At 45.1% G+C, this 18,579-nt stretch overlaps 9 protein-coding genes across 9 annotated transcripts; 5 read left to right on the top strand and 4 right to left on the bottom strand.

The window, feature by feature from the left end:
- Positions 1–127: 127 nt before the first annotated feature.
- Positions 128–2,321, bottom strand: V2V93DRAFT_379047 (WD40-repeat-containing domain protein; the record flags this gene model as incomplete). Its single annotated transcript, XM_066911992.1, has 7 exons — positions 128–151; positions 224–819; positions 880–1,044; positions 1,104–1,400; positions 1,464–1,778; positions 1,936–1,976; positions 2,275–2,321. The coding sequence occupies 7 exons, from the start codon at positions 2,319–2,321 to the stop codon at positions 128–130; spliced, it is 1,485 nt and encodes a 494-aa protein (XP_066766950.1).
- A 243-nt stretch (positions 2,322–2,564) lies between these two features.
- Positions 2,565–3,888, top strand: V2V93DRAFT_366462 (uncharacterized protein). The gene has a single exon (XM_066909322.1). The coding sequence runs from the start codon at positions 3,028–3,030 to the stop codon at positions 3,766–3,768; it is 741 nt and encodes a 246-aa protein (XP_066766949.1). The 5' UTR covers positions 2,565–3,027; the 3' UTR covers positions 3,769–3,888.
- V2V93DRAFT_366460 (cytochrome b5-like heme/steroid binding domain-containing protein) lies at positions 3,692–4,626 on the bottom strand. Its single transcript, XM_066909321.1, has 3 exons — positions 4,241–4,626; positions 4,125–4,180; positions 3,692–4,056 (listed from the first exon to the last, which is right to left on the bottom strand). The coding sequence occupies exons 1-3, from the start codon at positions 4,582–4,584 to the stop codon at positions 3,920–3,922; spliced, it is 537 nt and encodes a 178-aa protein (XP_066766948.1). The 5' UTR covers positions 4,585–4,626; the 3' UTR covers positions 3,692–3,919.
- Positions 4,627–4,798: 172 nt separating this feature from the next.
- Positions 4,799–6,422, top strand: V2V93DRAFT_322625 (transcription factor Tfb2-domain-containing protein; the record flags this gene model as incomplete). Its single annotated transcript, XM_066907414.1, has 5 exons — positions 4,799–4,882; positions 4,941–5,071; positions 5,138–5,254; positions 5,316–5,507; positions 5,564–6,422. The coding sequence occupies 5 exons, from the start codon at positions 4,799–4,801 to the stop codon at positions 6,420–6,422; spliced, it is 1,383 nt and encodes a 460-aa protein (XP_066766947.1).
- Positions 6,423–7,840: 1,418 nt separating this feature from the next.
- On the top strand, positions 7,841–10,134 carry V2V93DRAFT_322470 (dipeptidyl peptidase IV N-terminal region-domain-containing protein; the record flags this gene model as incomplete). The annotated part of the gene is made up of 2 exons (XM_066907406.1): positions 7,841–8,116; positions 8,176–10,134. The coding sequence occupies 2 exons, from the start codon at positions 7,841–7,843 to the stop codon at positions 10,132–10,134; spliced, it is 2,235 nt and encodes a 744-aa protein (XP_066766946.1).
- Positions 10,116–11,114, bottom strand: V2V93DRAFT_366454 (cytochrome c oxidase, subunit VIa). Its single transcript, XM_066909320.1, has 2 exons — positions 10,680–11,114; positions 10,116–10,614 (listed from the first exon to the last, which is right to left on the bottom strand). The coding sequence occupies exons 1-2, from the start codon at positions 11,027–11,029 to the stop codon at positions 10,548–10,550; spliced, it is 417 nt and encodes a 138-aa protein (XP_066766945.1). The 5' UTR covers positions 11,030–11,114; the 3' UTR covers positions 10,116–10,547.
- A 159-nt stretch (positions 11,115–11,273) lies between these two features.
- Positions 11,274–14,111, top strand: V2V93DRAFT_366448 (P-loop containing nucleoside triphosphate hydrolase protein). The gene is made up of 4 exons (XM_066909319.1): positions 11,274–11,396; positions 11,847–11,992; positions 12,316–12,373; positions 12,433–14,111. Exons 1-4 carry the CDS (start codon positions 11,322–11,324, stop codon positions 13,798–13,800), a joined length of 1,647 nt encoding a protein of 548 aa, XP_066766944.1. The 5' UTR covers positions 11,274–11,321; the 3' UTR covers positions 13,801–14,111.
- V2V93DRAFT_366447 (uncharacterized protein) lies at positions 14,087–15,229 on the top strand. Its single transcript, XM_066909318.1, has 2 exons — positions 14,087–14,415; positions 14,487–15,229. The coding sequence occupies exons 1-2, from the start codon at positions 14,361–14,363 to the stop codon at positions 15,020–15,022; spliced, it is 591 nt and encodes a 196-aa protein (XP_066766943.1). The 5' UTR covers positions 14,087–14,360; the 3' UTR covers positions 15,023–15,229.
- V2V93DRAFT_172568 (putative high affinity methionine permease protein) lies at positions 15,127–17,213 on the bottom strand. The gene is made up of 3 exons (XM_066906932.1): positions 16,648–17,213; positions 16,133–16,583; positions 15,127–16,074 (listed from the first exon to the last, which is right to left on the bottom strand). The coding sequence occupies exons 1-3, from the start codon at positions 16,983–16,985 to the stop codon at positions 15,232–15,234; spliced, it is 1,632 nt and encodes a 543-aa protein (XP_066766942.1). The 5' UTR covers positions 16,986–17,213; the 3' UTR covers positions 15,127–15,231.
- Between the last annotated feature and the right edge of the window lie 1,366 nt (positions 17,214–18,579).

The raw sequence follows: 18,579 nt of genomic DNA, 5'->3' as shown, positions 1-18,579 counted from the left end.
AGCATTAATAAAAAACATATCATGGATCTGAAAAGCCAATATTTTCCGAAACACTTCAGCGGTATTTATATATATATATATACGATTAACAAGCACGCCATATCTTGACCCCTTCTCGCCTCCTCTCTTACAATGTCGAAAACACAAACAGCTATAATATAATCTATGTTAGCAATCTTGCCTTATCTTTTCAAAATGTCAAAACACTCGAGAGCAAACTTACGTTGTTGGTCGCCGCTATCGCAATCGAGTCCTCGTGGGGATGCCAGCTCATATGCAATATCTTCTTGTTGAAGTCCGTATCCTCGTTGTCTCGACGCACTGCATTCAGACCACCCATGCCTCGTCCAGAAGGTGACGAACCACGTAATCCAGGACTGCCATTCCCGTTCCGCGCACCGTTGCCGCGACCACCAATCGGCGCCGCAACACCAACCCGTTTGGCCTTAAATGCGGACTTGTCAGCCTGCAGCACAACCTCTGTCTCCTCTGCCTCGTTATCTGTCGCGTTAGGGTAAATCATGAAGTTGTTATTATACGAGCCTGTCACCACAGACTTGCCATCACCCGACAGAACAACCTCAAACTTGTCGAAAATTGAGTCGTTGTCATAAGTGTCACACAACCGCGGTCGCAAATGTTCATGGATATTTATCGTCTTCACCGGCTGTCGCTCCATTGCAACATCCCATATTTTTACCGTTAGATAATCTCGCGAAACAATGTATCGCCCATTCGACGAGAATCGTACATCCGAGATTGAAGAAATGATTTCGGAAAAGAATGACCGCTCTCGTGGATCCTCTTCTTCCTCAAATACTACCCGAAAAAGACATGTTAATTTTTTAATCAATTACAAAATTCTCTGCTGGAACTTACGCTTGGCATGCGCATCACACAGGGCACTCTCGCGCATATCCGCAAGCTTGATCGTTCCTTTGCTCGACGAATACACAAAATAGTTGCAACTCGTCGGATGAAACTCAGCCGCCGTGATGACTTCCGTCAACTCTTCCATATTTGCCGGCTTGATATCTACAATGTCTTTAGATCATTCAGTTAGCAAAATCACTGATATGTCATCTAATGCAAAAATTACGCACTGAAGCTCTGATCCGATATACCAAGATTCCACAAATTTATTCGAAGATCGTCTCCTGAGATGAAAGTTTCACCATCTGAGTTAACACTGATCGAGTTAATGTGGTAAGCATGCGCATTAGAGTAAATCCGCTTTGGAGTCGCAGCAATGATCGTATCGTGCAAGGTCATGCGCGGTAGACGGAGATTGTCGAGCGCAATCGGATTAGGTAGTCGACCCCCAACACTATCCGACAGGTTGTTCTCGGCAACAACTTTTAAAGACTTTTCATAAACTTTCCATAACTTGATTGTTTTGTCTGCAAGAATAGCATATATGTAAGCAATCTCTCACGCATGTAAGCTGTGCGATCAAAACATACCATTAGTCGAGATCAAAAAGTGCGCCTGGTTTGTTCGTCGGCACCACTTGAATTTGTTGATCTTTTCTTCAATCTCAAGAGACTTTAGATAATCAAATTCTGGCTCGTGTGACTGAAACTCTGTGTGAAATTTGTACTCGCATCCCTTTTTCTGCGATGAGAATCTAGAATTAGCCGTTTGATATTCGATTGCGCGAACAGAAAAAGGAATCCTCACGTTTTCATTTCGCTCAAATAAGACAACACGTCCGCCTTTGTCGCCTGTTGCTAAATAGTTTCCAGTGTGGTCAAATTCAACGGTTGAGATGATATCAGCTAGAATAGAAAGGAAAAAAAATAGTTAGCATTTCTGACTAAAACGAAAACTAGATCTGTGGAGACCACAGAACAAAGGCAAAAAAAACAATATAATGAAATCCGCAGACTGATTGTCTAGAGACGATCTGCCAACTTATTTTGCTTGAGGACGTACCTTCCGTGATATCCTCAGTGTCGCCTTTGTCGCCAAAGCACCTGCAGAGAAGATAATGATTGAGTTAGCATTGTTTGTTCAAAAAGTCAAACATCAACAAGTTGAATGACTGCAGTAGCTCGATCTGTATAGTCAATTGTGCGTGTCGCACATTGTTGCGGGACAGGGAGCGGAGATCAGGATTGGCAGAAGAGGTCGCCTAGCGCACGACAAACAGGTCTTGTACAGAGCATGCTCGGCACATCGCTTAACGGGAGCCATCCGAACAAACATATACGCTGCCTCTTAGACAAAGTACACTGCTCCCTTACCGATGGCGGAAAGAGATGGGCTACTCACTGCGCGAACTTCCAGGTGGGCAGGTGGCCGTCCGGACCTTCGACCATGCTGAGCTAACAGAGACTCAGAGGGGGGAATCCAGTTAGCGGAAGGACCGGCCGCGCTACAAGGCAGATGCAATAAGGATCCTCAAGAAAGATCCTACAAGATAGCGAGAGAGAGGAAGGGCAGAGGGCGAGGGTAGAGTGCGAATGAGGGATTGGAGAGCGGTGGTGATGCTGAGGATTATTAGCAACGTGCTCGCTAAGACTGAGACCGCGATGCTTGCACATTTGTGCCTAGATTCACGTGACTTTGCACTTGTGTCGCAAGGCGCGCGGCGCGTGAGGGTTATGTTGGCTTCTGCACGCTGACGTAGATGTCGGTGCTCGTTGGGAAGGCAAGAAAGAGGGTAGAGTAGACTGTGAAGATAGAAGCGGTAGAGAATATGAATATTAACATACTCTTGATTGAGACGACAGAAGCAGATTTGGATGACTAATGGACACGGTTCCCAGTAGTCAGCATACCAATCGCTGAGTTGAAAAAGCTAGCAGCAATCTTTTGGCAATTTGCTCTTTCGAATCTTTCTAATTTGCACCAGTTTTAACTTGTAACACAACGCTGTCTACATTCTCAAAGCTCTGACATTTATTTGTGCTGAGGACTATATCTAGCACGTGATATCAACCCCGGACTCTTGGGCGCTGGGAGTTCGCGTTCACTCTTCAAACCTCCGCAAACTGACACTGCCTCAGTCAATGCCTCGTCGAAATGGCTGCCGGTGATGCAACGGAGGACACCAGCTCTTCAGATGCAAAGAATAAAGGTAAAGGGTCTAACAGCTCTGCTGCGGCATCCATGGGTGCATCTGCTTCGGCTTTGTTCCGTTCCTTCGCGACCCCCGCCGCTGCATCGGCGTCGCTTTCTTCTGCTGGTGCTCAGAAAGGCCAGAGCTCAGGTTTTAACTCAGAACAACATCTGGAGTCATCTAGCGTAGTCCCAAATTCTCAACGCTCTGCTGTTGCCGGTAGTTCGGCAGCTTCTGCTCGGTCGTCCTTCCGAGCCGCCTCGGATTATAGAGACTCGACAAGCAGCAGAGAAGCTCAATCACAGTACGACAGTTTTACAGCTAATCACTCCAATTATTCATCAAATGGGCGATCCATATATTCTACGCCTTCGTATAGTGGCGAAAATGACGGCGACGCAGTCTTGGCTTTTCTCTCCTCATCGCATACCACTGAGGAAATCTACAGTCCAATGCCAGATATCGCTCGCCGCGCCCCAGCTCCTACACCGTCGCAGGTCGGATATGATCAGATTTTAGCAGATACAGTTGCTGTTCAGGATCCAGTCGAGTATCTCCTTTCTACAAACAAATATACTAGCGACGTTTGGGGCGATGAATGGCCTGAACTGCAGCTAGCTATTGCTGAGCAGGAAAAGGGGGATACGGATAAAGCAAGACGGAGAGTTGAAGATATTCTTGGGAGAATTAAGGCGAAGTTGTAGTGCCATGAGAATCAATGTTATGAATCACCGATGTATCTGGAATCATTACTAGATTTGAAGCAGCTCATTTAGTATATATGTTCAGTCAGACTAACAACAAAAAAAAACCCGATTTCACGGTCATAAAGGAAGTGTGCATCTACAGTAGGTTTTAATCATTCTCCACCAGCTCTCCGCAAAGAAGATATTTCCCTGCGAAGTGGCTCTCCCAGTCATTGAGAGCATTGATCTCCTCTTTTGTGAGACCCTCAAGTGTATCGATAGGCAAATTAATATCTGTAAGCATATCTGTAATTTAGGAGAAAGAAGGTCAATAAAGGGCCACTTCATGCGAAAGTCGCAAGACAAAAACTCACCTTCATCAAAACTTCCTTTAGCCAGTCCTCTCGAAGCATCGCGACCAGCAAAGTTACTGAAGAAAGAAACAGTCAGTAAGAAAAAAAGCACCTCTCTGCTCAGATGGGAAACCTACCTGTAAGGTCCGCCTGGTCCATAAAACGATCTTCCAGCAGAGACATCATAGACCTTCCGTTTGACTCCCATCAAAACCCGAGGGTGATCCGTGCCATTAAAAGGCGCGAGGGTTTTGGGAGTATACACAGTATGCACAACAGGCTCAGCCTTAGAAGCGGCAAACTCTTTTGCCTTAATGTGCTCTTTGTTGGTCGACAGAGAGGGAAAAACCGTCCGGTAGAGCAAGTACACGCATGTAAAAATCAGGAGCGCGTTGACAGTGGAGATATAAGCCGGAGTTTTGTCCTCGGAAGAATACAAAGACTTTTTATACAACTCTTTAATCTGAGAAAAATCCACCATTTCGCTAAATATGTAGAAAGCAAGGTAAAAAGAAAAAATGGGATTGCTCGTTTGTTGCGGGGTAGGTCTACTATTTATTAATTGGTCCTCAAACTCCCTAAATCGGAATAACCGCACAAAACATTTTACTGTTGTGCGCGCACTCAGAACTCTTCCTCGAGATGCTCCGGTCTTCGAGCATCCCACAAACCCTGCTGCTCTCTATATACCCGCCATGGCGGTCCCGCAATTCCGTACGAGCATCAATGAGTATCTTGAGGGTCTTCCAGAAACCGTGTTGATGCGCTTGTACTCCTCTGTATGCACACCCCATTGCCTGGATCGTGCCTGACTTACTAACTGGTATCGTCCTGCAGCCGGCGACATGTTTAGCGATCTTCCGTTTGCAGCCGTCAATGGCACAGCTTGTTGTGATGTCGATGCTTTTTAATGAGAAGGCGCTTCCGGTTGCCAGACTCAATGCTTGGGTTCAGGACTCTAGTCGATTGTACGTCCAAGATCATTTAGAAAGGCTAGATCATCATTATACTATTATCTAACTAACTTTTTATAGAAAGCAATACGAGGCTACTGCAAAGTTACAGAGTATGCATATAATTCGCGAAGCTGGGGGCCTGATTGCATTACAAAAAACATTCCGAACAAGTTTACGCAACGCAATTACTGGAGGGTATCATGACACCTTTTTCATGTTTTTGCAGCAATGGTCTAAACTTCTGTGCTGTATATAGTGATTCGAACAACTCATTTGGAATTCCTTGCGATACCGAAGATAAGCACAAGGTTGACATTAAGTTTCTTGATGAACATGCAAATTCACAGTGGGAGCTGATTCTGCATTACATGGTCGGTACAGGAACCGGTAAAGTCCCCAACAACGGCGTACTGCAGCTGCTAAAAAGAAGCGGGCTTATGGAAGGACAGTGAGTGCAATTAATTACAGTATGTCCTGCCTGCCTGATTAACTTTTTTTTTGCAGCCCTCCAGCTCCAATGCGAATAACGAATGCTGGCTTTCAGTTTCTTTTGCAAGACGTAAAAGCGCAGATTTGGACGCTTTTGCTACAGTATTTAAACATGTCGGAAGATTTACAGATGGATGCTGTCGAGGTTTTACACTTTTTGTTCATGCTCGGTAGTCTAGAACTTGGTCAAGACTATTCACTGGCAGCCCTCAGTCCGACACAGAAAATCATGCTTGATGATTTACGCGACTATGGTCTAGTTTATCAAAGAAAGTCTTCCTCCAAACGATTTTATCCTACCCGGCTGGCAACGACTTTGACCTCAGATGCTGCCGTACTTCTCTCTGCATCAGCTAGTCTGGATTCAGCAATTACAAAAACTGATAGTGAAGCAGGATTCGTGATTCTGGAGACTAACTTTAAAGTGTATGCTTTTACAGAATCTCCGTTGCAGATTGCGGTACTAAACCTATTTGTACACTTGAGATCGCGGTTCTCAAATATGGTTACTGGACAGATTACTCGTGAAAGCGTGAGAAAGGCACTTGCGAATGGAATCACAGCGGATCAGATTGTCACCTATCTCACGGTGCACGCTCACCCACAGATGCGGAAATCAGTACCCTTACTTCCGCCGACGGTTGTTGATCAAATCAAGCTGTGGCAGCTTGAGATGGAACGAATGAAGACTGTGGAAGGATATCTATTTAGCGATTTCAAAAACGGAAGTGAGTACGATGTGCTGGCTAACTATGCGCGTGAACTGGGTGTTATGGTATGGGAAAATAGAAGCAAAGGACTATTCTTTGTTACAAAGGAAGGAAATCAGCAGATTGTAGATTATTATAGACGCAAAATTCAGGGCATTAAGTGATATGTGTAATGATTTTCTTCTTTTGTCCTACACTTTAGGTCGGATATATAGCATTGCATATAATGGAGTTTCTTTGGTACATGGCTTTTCTTGTCTATTATTCAATGTGTACAGTGGTTTTGTTTATCGTCCTCTCATAGACTGCCCAAAGCAGCAGAACGTGCACTCAAAATGGCCCTAAACCTCAGAGCCAATGTATACTCAGCCATCAGCTCAAAGCAACCTCGAGAGCCTCCTTTTAAAATTTCAGACAGCTCAAATACGTCTCAGAAGAGCTTGCTTCATTATTAATATTGCATCTTTATATTTGGTGGATTTGCTGCTGCAGAAAGCAGAGTGGTCACGGCATTTCTTTTGGCTCAACTCATATACGCGATTAGCTAGCGTCGCCAATTGCTCACGGGTTTACGTCTCTTTCTTCTCCGCAATCAATGCCCCCTTCCTCGCAAGCTGCTACCGGGCAAGATTCTGAACCACTTCTTACGTCTTCTACAGCGCAGCCATCACCAGCATCTTCCGTACGTTCTCCTTCAAAACGGAAAACTTCTGTGGCCCCGGTTGCGAGCTCTGGTGTACTCGGTCCTGTGGCACCTGAAGACGACAACGATCACGCTGAATTCGACGACGACGGAGAGTACGATAGACGTTCTACAGACTCGTCTGCTTCTTCGACTTCGGTAGTTTTTGATAACATCGATTCGGCTACAAACTCGCTTCGTGTAGCGAATTTCTCAAGACCGACAAGTACCGGTCTTGGAACCCCGCCTCTTCAGCATCCTTCAGCGACGTCCGTTTTTGGCGCCTTCCCTGTTCAAGGTCTGTCCACTGGGAGTCCCGGTGCTGTAAGTTCTATTTCTCCTTCTCTGCGATCAGGTGCATCTACTATTTCTCTTTCTTCTTCCAACGCAAGCAGAATTGGGAGTATGGCCCCGCAATCATTGGCAAACCCAATTACGGCTGCGACCGCAAAATTGCGCGGCAAGAGCACATCCGGCGCATCAGGAATGCCGGCTTCTGCTGAATCTGAAAGACTCCTTCTTTCAGCGATGAATCCAGATGGATACCGTGACGACGATGACGGTGATGAAGGTGATGACGCTGCTGCCGGCACTGTTGATATCGAACGAGCCGTGTCTGCGACTGAGCCGGCAGCGGCTCTCAATAACGGCGCAGCAGGTGCTGCTGTGCAGTCTCTCAATGTTTCAGGTGCTACTTTAGGAGTTGACGACGAAGACGAAGATGACGTTCCAGTACCTTCGTCAGATGAGGTGCGCAAGAAGCGACTAACGAAGAAGATATTTGTGGGTGTGCTTGGCGGTCTTACTGTATTGTGGGTTATTGGTTTGATTTTCTATCTCGTCACGTCTATGCGTCGCGGGGGTACCTCCGTTCCTCCTGATGATAAGATATACTCGGCGATGAAGTTAGATGATGTTCTAGGCGGCACATTTCGAGCAAAGCGTGTTTCAATTGATTGGCTTGACGACGGTATCGCTGGTCACGATGGACTATATGCTGAGCATGATGCATCTGGAAAGTTGCTAATTGGAGATTACTCTGGTGCAACAATTTCAGAGCCAAAGACGCTGATTGATTCACGATCGTTCAAGTACGAGGGTTCCGATTACATTATCTCGAATGCTTGGCCAGGAAAAGGACTTGAACAGGTGCTTCTTTTGACTAATCCCAAAAAGGTGAGTTTAAATTAAGTGATAGCTATGTTATTAGTAGTACTGATGGTGTTTTTTTTTAGAACTGGCGTCATTCGTATTTTGGAATGTACTGGATTTTGGATGCTGACAGCAAGTCCGTGACGCCCTTGATTCCAGGAGATCTTAATGCCAATGTGAGGATTGCCAAATGGTCCCCGACTGGCGAATACGTTGCCTATGTCCTAGAGAACAATCTTTACATCCGCAACGTGTCCGATCCAACCTCGGTCAAGCAAGTGACCAATGACGGCGACAAAGATCTATTCTACGGTATTCCTGATTGGGTATATGAAGAAGAAGTCTTTTCGGGTAACTATGCTCTATGGTGGGCTGATAATGGAAAATATCTTGCCTTTTTGCGGTCTAATGATTCAATGGTGCCTGAGTATTCGATTCCCTATTTCGAACAGCATCCTATTGAGAATGGCTCTTATCCCGATATGGTGGATATTAAGTACCCTAAAGCTGGATACAACAATCCGATTGTTGAGTTGATGTTCCTTGATCTATCGACTTATGAGGTGTTCCTCCCTGAAGTCGTCGACTCTCGAAATCTTTCTGATGACGACCGATTAATCACCGAGGTTGTATGGGTTGGTGAGAAAGTTCTTATGCGCCAAACTAATCGAGAGAGCGATTTACTCAAGATTGTTGTCATTGATCCAGCGAAACGTACCGGTGCTGTTGTTCGCGAGGAAGATTTTAGCGGGCAAGACGGTGGTTGGTTTGAAGTCACTCAAGATACGACGTACATCCCTGCTAACGCAAGCCAAGGACGGATGCAGGATGGATATATCGACACTGTTATTGTTGATGGATATGATCATCTTGCGTACTTTGAGCCCATTGAGGCTACTTCTCCGAAGACGATTTTGACTAGAGGAGAGTGGGAAGTCGTTGCCGCGCCATCGGCAGTTGATTTGTCTAGTGGAACAGTATATTTTGTCGCAACCAAGAAAGATCCTACCGAACGACATGTCTACTCTGTCAAGCTTGATGGGTCAAACTTTAAAAGCATTACCGACGAGTCAACAGACGGATATTACTCGGTGTCGTTTTCGACAGGTGGCGGATATCTCTTGCTATCTTATAAAGGTCCTGACGTGCCATGGCAAAAACTTTTGAGTTTGCGTGAAGGCACTGAGACTACATTGCAAGAGAACGCGGATCTCAAGAAGATGCTTGATCGCTATAAAATACCAGAGACTATTTGGGAACAAATCACTTTGGAGAAAGACCTAGTTGTCAATACGTTTGAAATTAGACCAAGCGACTTTGATCCGAATAAAAAGTACCCTGTTCTTTTCCATTTATACCAAGGTCCTGGTAGTCAGACAGTTGACAAAAGGTTCTCTATTGGATTTGAGACATATGTTGCCAGTCGAAAGGACGCAATTATTGTGTCTGTCGATGGTCGCGGAACTGGGTTCATGGGCCGAAAATTCCGAGCAATAGTGCGCGACAACCTTGGATACTGGGAGGCACATGATCAGATTCTTGCGGCGCGTATATGGGCCAAAAAGAGCTACGTCGATCCCTCCCGTATTGCAATTTGGGGTTGGAGTTATGGCGGATATATGACGCTCAAGACGTTGGAACAAGATGGCGGTAAGACGTTCTCGTATGGAATGGCAGTCGCGCCAGTGACTGATTGGCGTTTCTATGATTCGATCTACACTGAGCGATATATGCATACACCGCAGCATAACTTTGCTGGATATGATGGGTCTGCAATTAAAAACGTGACTGCTTTGAAGGGCGCTGAACGATTTTTAGTTATGCACGGCACTGGTGACGATAACGTGCATTTCCAGAATACTCTCGCGTTGTTGGATAAGTTTGATCTTGCACAGGTTGAAAACTACGATATGTTTGTGTTCCCTGACTCTGATCACAGTATCAATTTTCATAACAGCAATAAGGTTGTGTATGACCGTCTAGATAGGTGGATAGAGCTTGCATTTGCAGGTGCCTTTGTGGCCGAGAAGGATTATTTGTAGATTGTGTGGAATAGTACATAGACTCGTGCCTCTTTAATTTGCAGATTGCTTAGCGTGTGATAGCTGTTTGGCTCCTTTAGTTTGAATAAAGTTATAAGTTTTTGTTACGTTGTCGATGGAAAAAGATGATGCAAATAATGTCAGACTACCCCCACTTCTGCTCTGCAGGCACGATATCCAATCTAGCAGTGTCAATAATTCCTGATAAAATAAAAGCGCTGCTGCAAAAACCCAAGCCACGTAAAATTCCCAACATATCTACGCACTGTAACCATTGAAGATCAAATAATGTAGACAAGAACTGTTAAAGTTCTCGATCATAACCTGATTGTCTAAAGATATGATATGTTTCAAATGATTTATTTAAATGATAGAATTCGAATAAAAGTCTGTATGGAAGAAAGGTCGCTTATTTAGCGCTTGTGATGGTTGGCAAGGTCAGACCAGAAAGCAGTCTTATCACCATCGCCCCAGAAGAAACTGCAAAAAATATATTAACTTAACATTCTTGAAAATTTCGGTATCGAAAATGGAACGCAACATACTCCTTGTTACGAATGTTCTGGTAGACAAACTCGTTAGGGGCCGAGTCCTCGTCATAGTGCTCGGCGTCGTGCTTGAGATGGTGAATGTGCTCCTTCTCCATACCGTATGAGCGGTAGATAGCCGCAGCGCAAAGAGGGATAGCAAGGAACAGAGAGATCTTGTACCAAAGACCGGCAGTGGCACCGGCGTGCTCCTCGACGGCGACTTCCTCGTCGATGAAGGCCTTGGCCTTGGCCTCGTCGACGGTGTAAATCTCGTGGATGTTGCGGCGAGCTGCGGCAGTAAAGAGCTGAACGGATGGGCGGGCGGCAAGCGGGCGCGCAATGCGGGCGCGGAGAAGTGAGGACATGGCTGATGATTGCGGGAAAGTATCGAAAGGATAAAACTCGTTCGTGAAAACTCGTTCGTGAAGATATCGCTGATGTGGTGTGGTGTCGGGCGTGACTTAAAGTGACCTTCTGTGACCTGTGATCTGCCAATGTGGACGCAGCTGGTATGGGTTAGGGTCATATGTTTAGGACCAATCGCGTCTCGAGGCGGTACTGTCCGAAAATATTTGGTGCGTTACCCTTTTCTCGCTCTTCCTTCCTCACCTCTGCCTTCTCATCCACCACCACCCATTCTACTTCTCCCCATTCGCAATGCTTTCCCGCTCTGCCCTCCGTCAGACCGCTCGCGTCGGCATCGCCGTCGCTGCCAAGCGAGTCACCCCTGCCGTATGTTCGACCCGCAACTTGTCCGATACCCGGGTGTCGCGTTTTCGTCGCTACAGTCTCCCGATCCCCTCGGACATGCCTTATAACCCATCCATCCATCCGAAAGACCCTATTCTCCTTGTTCAGCGCCGTGCAATGACTTTTTAACTGTCATTTTCTCGGTTGAATTGATTGATTGGTTGCCAGACTGGAACCGCGATCCGGAAGAGCGTTTGTTCTCAAAGCCGTCTTCCTTGTTTTGCCCTTTAGTCTTGCCTTCGCCCGCAATTGACTTCAATTAGCTCTACTCTATCATCTTCTGTTGCTTTTGTCTAGTGTGGATGGATGGGATGCTTGCTTTCGAAATTGGCTCGTAAAACTGGGGCTCGGGATGATTTAAAAGGCTGTTTAGACGACTTCGACGAGCCCGACAATAAACAAGTTCTTTTTACTAACGTTTATTTGGTATAGGTCATCCGTGCTCCCGTTTGCATGAAGCGTGGTTACGCTGATGCCAAGGCTGGCCCTACTGAGGTTTCGTCGATTCTCGAGGAGAGAATAAGAGGAGTTTCTAGCGACACCAACCTTGCCGAGACTGGACGTGTCTTGTCCGTTGGGTTAGTACACAACTTCTCCACTTTTCAAATTAATCCATCACATCAGAAAATTCAGCATTAGTATCTTTTAATAGTTTCTTTTTAATGCTTCTTTGGAATTTTTTTTGTTTTACTGTTACTGTGGGAATATTCGGATGATGCGGAAGTGTCTAGACCTTAGAAGAAAGTTCTGTCCTCAAACACTTTTCATTACCCTATTCATCAATATTGTTCAGCTCTGTGATTGACCTCATCTTTTTACATTGATTTCTTATTTTCGTCTTTTAATTTTCTTTGATGTGAAGGATAGATGTTTTAGATTCATACTGACAATGCGTTTTTAGTGATGGTATCGCCCGTGTCCACGGTCTCAACAACTGCCAGGCTGAGGAGCTTATTGAGGTATGCTATATAATTTTTTAATATCGTCGCTCAATGGATATCTAATTCTTGTGTATTAGTTCGCCTCCGGTGTACAGGGTATGGCTCTTAATCTCGAGGCTGGCCAGGTCGGTGCTGTGCTTTTCGGTTCTGACCGTCTCGTCAAGGAGGGCGAGACTGTTAAGCGTACCGGAAAGATTGTTGATGTGGGTGTCGGCCCAGCCCTTCTCGGCCGTGTCGTCGATGCTCTCGGAAACCCCATCGACGGTAAGGGACCCATTGAGGTCGCTGAGCGCCGCCGTGCTCAGGTCAAGGCCCCCGGTATTCTTCCCCGACGATCCGTCTTCGAGCCCATGCAGACTGGTCTTAAGTCCGTCGATGCCCTTGTCCCCATTGGACGTGGTCAGCGTGAGTTGATCATTGGTGATCGTCAGACTGGTAAGACCGCTGTCGCTCTTGACACTATTCTCAACCAGAAGAAGTGGAATGACGGTGCTGATGAGTCCAAGAAGCTCTACTGTGTTTACGTCGCTGTCGGTCAGAAGCGTTCGACTGTCGCTCAGCTCGTTCAGACCCTTGAGCAGAACGATGCGCTCAAGTACTCCGTTATTGTTGCTGCCACTGCTTCTGAGGCCGCTCCTCTGCAGTACATTGCTCCTTTCACCGCTTCCGCTATTGGTGAGTGGTTCCGTGATAACGGCAAGCACTCGTTGATTATCTTCGATGATTTGTCGAAGCAGGCTGTTGCTTACCGTCAGATGTCGCTTTTGCTTCGTCGTCCCCCCGGTCGTGAGGCTTACCCCGGTGATGTCTTCTACCTCCACTCGAGACTTCTCGAGCGTGCCGCCAAGATGTCTGAGAAGCATGGTGGAGGCTCCATGACTGCCCTTCCTGTCATTGAGACCCAGGGTGGTGATGTGTCTGCTTACATTCCTACTAACGTCATTTCCATTACTGACGGTCAGATCTTCTTGGAGGCTGAGTTGTTCTACAAGGGTATCCGACCTGCCATTAACGTCGGTCTTTCCGTCTCGCGTGTCGGTTCCGCTGCTCAGGTCAAGGCCATGAAGCAGGTTGCTGGTTCGCTCAAGCTTTTCTTGGCTCAATACCGTGAAGTCGCTGCCTTTGCTCAGTTCGGTTCGGATCTTGATGCCTCGACCAAGCAGACTCTTAACCGTGGTGAGCGTCTCACCCAGCTCCTGAAGCAGAAGCAGTACTCTCCCCTGTCGGTGGAGCAGCAAGTTCCTGTTATCTACGCCGGTGTCAACGGATACCTCGACAACATTCCTCTTGACAGAATCGAGGCCTTCGAGGTCGAGTTCAACTCGTACCTCAAAACCAACGAGCCCGCTTTCTTGGAGGAGCTCAGCATCAAGGGTGAGCTCTCGACTGAGGGTCTCGCCAAGTTGAAGAGCGTCACCGAGACCTTCGTCTCCACCTTTGCTTAAATTATTTACACATAATAATTCATAGTAGAAGAAAAAAGTTGGAGGTTGGCTTGTAGAAGGACGACGGTTGCGGGATCTAATGAGTTTGCTGCAAGACGGGTAGACATTTCAAAGTTGAAAAGAGGAAAGAATGTCTTTATTTTTTTATAAATCAAAATTTTAGAGAGAAGGCCTGCCTTTTTGTGTTTTATGTGAATTTGTTAGGATCCCGAAACAAACAAATTGGCATTTATTATTTGTATTCCTTTTTTTATAGTTTTTGTTTTTATCACGCCTTAGGTCTAAGGGCAATTTGATTAATCGTTAAATTATTTTAAATCTGTAGCAAGATGTAGTTCATTCCGATTTGCAAGATGGAAAGGTTACGGTCTGTTCAGTAAGTTTGTAGTGATAAGCGTTGGTGCTACCTCGGCAGAAGTATAGAGGCGGCCGCTTCTCCACACCAGCATAGACCATTGAGTTGCTCCCAGCCGGTGTCAGACTCCTCCTCTCTTTCGCTCTTGCAAACGCACACCAACCCAAGCTGAACATATCAGATTGATGAGCAAGTCCTATTAAAAATGAAGGGTGTTTTAAACTTAGAAGATCAGTTAAGCTTTTATATGGCTTATCATAGTGAGTTTGTCAGATTAGAAAGGGTATTTACGACGCACGAAATACTGACTCGATTACTATTTTTCCGACAGGCAATAAAGTCAATATACTTATCCATTCAATTTGCGTACCCTTAATTACGTTTTCCTCTTTTTTTCTACTAGCAAATTTTAAAAGCCCTTTGCCAGTATTTCAGAGCTCACTGGATGCTTATGCGAATCTAGGAGTCTTATCCAGTGCCGGGTTAGCAATCCTTTATATTCTTCTTGATCCCTATGTCGGTACCGCTGTCGCTCCTATTGTTATTGGGTCCTCTATGCTTTTCACCGATATTCTTGAAAATGACAGCTATATCGCAAAAGCTAACTCGGTTGCCGGCGTGATCTTTGTTATTTCATGGATCGCTCAATTTATCGGACATGGCGTATTTGAGCATAGAGCGCCTGCTCTCTTAGATAATTTGGTTCAAGCACTCATTCTTGCGCCATTTTTTGTTACTTATGAGGCTGTTTTCGTGTTGGGATTTCGTAAAGATTTACAGAAGCGATTGGAAGTTAAAGTCGCGGACAAGATCAAGAAGTTCAAAGAGGCTAAACAGGCAAAGACACCGGTCAAGGAGAAGAAATGAGTAAAAGAAAAAAATTCTTTGAAACTATTGTGATTATTGTGCGGGTCTATGAAAGGACATATTGATAGGAGTTTATGGATGTTTAGAGTCCACTTGCACTAGCTGTCTTAGTGTGGGCTTTCTAGCATTGGGATATCGTAACTACACTCGTGTTATACCTTTTCTGAATGAATGAATTAAGTGAAAACAACTGATTGATATTACCACATTTACTTTTCAGAGTACTCGACGTCTAGAACTGACTCATTGTACTCTTTCTTAATCAGATTCCTACTCCATCCATCATCACCCACAATCGTAGACCTGACTAATCGATATTTACCAAGCGATGGCAAGATATGCGCCCAAATTACCCAATACACTGCACCGACGCCGAATATAGCAATACCGACTACCGCATGTAAGTAATAAGGTAGCGAAGTGTACACGTTCTGCGACGGATCACTTGGTGGTACGAACGGTGCAGCGATAAGATATACGCTTGACAGAAAAAAGAAAACGACGACTGGTAACGTTGCTCGAATCTTTGGGTTAAAATCTGGATACTTGTGACGGTTAAGGTAAATGATAATCAAACCTAGTGACACAAAGGTGTTGACCACAGAGAGCGGGTACGAGATAACGTTCAATAAGAAATTGTACGCATCACCCGGCGGAGGCGCGAGCATTATAATCACAGACACAGCCCAATGCTCAAACAAACCCATAAATGGCGCGTTTAATGGCTTATTGCTCGAAAATAACTTTGATAATGGAAGAATTCCTTCGCGTCCTAGTTCCTGCACAATGCGACCCTGCGAGAAAATAACGGCCAAGACATTGCCAAAAGCAGAAAGAGCAACAAAGACTGACATTGCGCGTTCGGCGCGCTCGCCAAACATGTTGCGGAAAAACGTGGCTGCGAGGATACGGCCAGAGTCTGCGATATCTTCTTTAGAGATCGCCGCAAAGTATGCAACATTTGTTAGCAGGTAAAGAATCGAGACAAGGATCAACGCAGCGGGAGCAGCGACTTTGAGAGTACCGACTGGATTTCGAGTCTCGCTCAATGCCTAAATATTCATAAAATTAATCAGAGATGATCATCAATCAGTATACATGCATACATACGTAATTTGCATTCGAGTACCCGATAAACGACCATATGACATTGTACAAGGCGGTAACAACTCCATATCCGGTTCCCGTCGTTCCTTCAAATGCATTCGAAAAATTATGTGGATTCGGAACTCTGGCGTGTCCAGCAAGAGCGACCCAGCCGCAGACAATAATAATCAAAATTACCACCAATTTTATAAAGCCTAGGGCATTTTGCAATCGAAGTCCCCACTTCAGAGCAAGACCGTGGATCAAGAATGCGGCAGTGATGCAAGCTAATCCAACACCACGCTGATTGAAACGGTTCACCTCGACTTGAGCAGCGTTGAGGATGTACTCGCCAAAGACGACTGAATTAGAACCAGCCCAGCCTAGTAATAGGGCATAAGATGCGTACATGGCAGTCACCAGGAACTTTGGCTTTTTGTACACGTATTCCAAGTAGTTTTTCTCTCCACCATTTCTGCAATAACATGGTCAGAAAGATTTTTTTTGAGGCACACACATATATATCAAATAAGACTCACCGTGGAATAGCAGTGCCAAATTCGACATAGACGAGCATACCGGCGGCAGCAATGAGCATACCAGCGATCCACATGAACATTGATAGTCCGACACTCCCACTTAACTTGAGAATTGTACTGGTTATGGAGAAGATTCCAGTACCAACCATACGGTTGAAAATCAAGAATACAGCACTGAATATTCCAATATTACGTCTGTCATCGGAAACTTTATCAAAGACGCCAACATTGTCTTCAACACTGCTGCGGGTATCCTGAGTCTTGCTCTCTGATCTGACGTGGATTATATCACCAGCGTCGTAGGAGGGAGACGAGGTCTCTTGGCTAATGGAACTCATTTTAGATACCTGACTGCTTTTTTTTTCTGCAACAGACTCGGTACAGAAGAAGAAAATGAAAAGATCTGTCGGAAATCACAGAAAATCAGATATATGAATCAAACAGAGGTCAACTTTAATAAAAAAAAAAATTTGCCATTTGCAAGGATTGCGACATCAGTAAGATTTTGGAATCATAAAAGTTTACAGAAACTAGCTTTGCGGTGGAAAGTAAATTAACGACAGTCGCTGATTCAAGTTTAAGCTGTTCTATGAGGTATACTTGTGCTAAAAAGAAGAATGGGGGTCAAAAAAAATGCTGAGAGTGCACGCGATGCAGACAGTAGAAGGTTAGGCAGGATGAGAATGACTCGTCAGGAACAAAGAGCATGCAGGGTAGGGACCGAGTGTAGTTTGGACGCCACGATGAAGCATTGGCCATTCACAATCTACTACTAAAAAGTCTAATTTTCGTCTATTATATAAGTATGAGATAATCACTCGATAGACTTTTCTTGTGGATCAAAAGACTAGTAGTATTGAGACGTGGTAAGAAGCCTCTGCCGCCGGTATATGAAACAGGTACAAGCATCATCGGCCCGCCCGGCAATTTATTTAAACAGACAATGACTGGGCCAGTGAGCATAATTCAGTCGTGCAGTCATGTCTTGAACATAGATTAGGCGTCGTTAGAGGTTTACTTACTCTATGCAGAGAGATAAGATCTCTTGTTTGCAGAGTCAGCTCAGATACCTAGCAGCACATATTGTTGTTCATTGCACACGAATTGAACTTCTTTTCTTTATGCGCACAATTGCCAATTAACATTCAGGCAGGTGCATAACTCGCAATGTCAAAGCCGAGGTATGGGGCCGAAAAAGCAGATAAGGATGCTGACTATCTCGCGGTAGAGTTTGGACGATCTAGCGAAACAATCGAGGCTACTGCAGTGTAGATCGCTTGCCTTAATCGTTTTCAGGTAGGCTGCGGGTAGTGCGATGCGGAGAAAGTTGTCAACTATCAATTCATATCTGTGTATCGCGAATACGTAGCAAGTAATATTCATTGCATTCAATAAGCAATCTTCTATAAGCATACAGTAAAACATAAGATAAGCGCAGATACCCAGATATAGTGCCACCGCGACCCCTGAAGATAAAATAGCTGCCATTATCATGCGAAACAGACATAGTATTAAGCCACATCGATATACGCAGATAAATGTCATGGTGCAAGCAGTCGATAGCATTTAATTAAACGTCACATATCTGACTCCTGCACGCGTCGCGGTGGGGCGCATAAATCAATAAAAAAAACACACGAGAAGCAATAAACTCCGATCCCACATGTGTTACATGACGGTTTTTATCACATAAAACACGATACCATACCATTTGGTTACAATAGCATCGACAAGAAAAATCTCTAGAGCCTTCTTCTGCTTTGCTAACTAACAATCTCACCTTGAGCTCGCTCAAAAATAAATATAAAACGATAAGCAATAGAACAATACTCATGATGACACTTTATCGTCTGCTGTATCGAGTAACTTCCTCTTCGCACGCTGGTATTAGTAACAATCCTGTCCGCTAATCTTGTCGTCGATACCGCAATA

This window comes from Kockiozyma suomiensis, assembly GCF_038497685.1.
Source record: "Kockiozyma suomiensis strain NRRL Y-17356 unplaced genomic scaffold V2V93scaffold_4, whole genome shotgun sequence".
NCBI lineage: Eukaryota > Fungi > Ascomycota > Lipomycetes > Lipomycetales > Lipomycetaceae > Kockiozyma > Kockiozyma suomiensis.
The sequence above is the reverse complement of the archived record's forward strand: the minus strand, read 5'-3'. Positions and strand labels throughout refer to the sequence as shown.

What these genes read in the sequence shown, in the direction of transcription:
- V2V93DRAFT_366462 (XM_066909322.1), top strand. Translation starts at nt 3,028, where the DNA reads ATGGCTGCCGGTGATGCAACGGAGGACACCAGCTCTTCAGATGCAAAG.
- V2V93DRAFT_366460 (XM_066909321.1), bottom strand. Translation starts at nt 4,584, where the DNA reads ATGGTGGATTTTTCTCAGATTAAAGAGTTGTATAAAAAGTCTTTGTAT. An exon ending in GGACCAGGCGGACCTTACAG is followed by an intron (nt 4,181 to 4,240) that starts GTAGGTTTCCCA and finishes TTCTTTCTTCAG; the next exon opens with TAACTTTGCTGGTCGCGATG. An exon ending in TAAAGGAAGTTTTGATGAAG is followed by an intron (nt 4,057 to 4,124) that starts GTGAGTTTTTGT and finishes CCTAAATTACAG; the next exon opens with ATATGCTTACAGATATTAAT.
- V2V93DRAFT_366448 (XM_066909319.1), top strand. Translation starts at nt 11,322, where the DNA reads ATGCTTTCCCGCTCTGCCCTCCGTCAGACCGCTCGCGTCGGCATCGCC. An exon ending in CCAAGCGAGTCACCCCTGCC is followed by an intron (nt 11,397 to 11,846) that starts GTATGTTCGACC and finishes TATTTGGTATAG; the next exon opens with GTCATCCGTGCTCCCGTTTG. An exon ending in GGACGTGTCTTGTCCGTTGG is followed by an intron (nt 11,993 to 12,315) that starts GTTAGTACACAA and finishes ATGCGTTTTTAG; the next exon opens with TGATGGTATCGCCCGTGTCC.
- V2V93DRAFT_172568 (XM_066906932.1), bottom strand. Translation starts at nt 16,985, where the DNA reads ATGAGTTCCATTAGCCAAGAGACCTCGTCTCCCTCCTACGACGCTGGT. An exon ending in TTTGGCACTGCTATTCCACG is followed by an intron (nt 16,584 to 16,647) that starts GTGAGTCTTATT and finishes ATGTTATTGCAG; the next exon opens with AAATGGTGGAGAGAAAAACT. An exon ending in GGTACTCGAATGCAAATTAC is followed by an intron (nt 16,075 to 16,132) that starts GTATGTATGCAT and finishes ATGAATATTTAG; the next exon opens with GCATTGAGCGAGACTCGAAA.
- V2V93DRAFT_366447 (XM_066909318.1), top strand. Translation starts at nt 14,361, where the DNA reads ATGAAGGGTGTTTTAAACTTAGAAGATCAGTTAAGCTTTTATATGGCT. An exon ending in CTTTTATATGGCTTATCATA is followed by an intron (nt 14,416 to 14,486) that starts GTGAGTTTGTCA and finishes TTTTTCCGACAG; the next exon opens with GCAATAAAGTCAATATACTT.
- V2V93DRAFT_366454 (XM_066909320.1), bottom strand. Translation starts at nt 11,029, where the DNA reads ATGTCCTCACTTCTCCGCGCCCGCATTGCGCGCCCGCTTGCCGCCCGC. An exon ending in CAGAACATTCGTAACAAGGA is followed by an intron (nt 10,615 to 10,679) that starts GTATGTTGCGTT and finishes TATTTTTTGCAG; the next exon opens with TTTCTTCTGGGGCGATGGTG.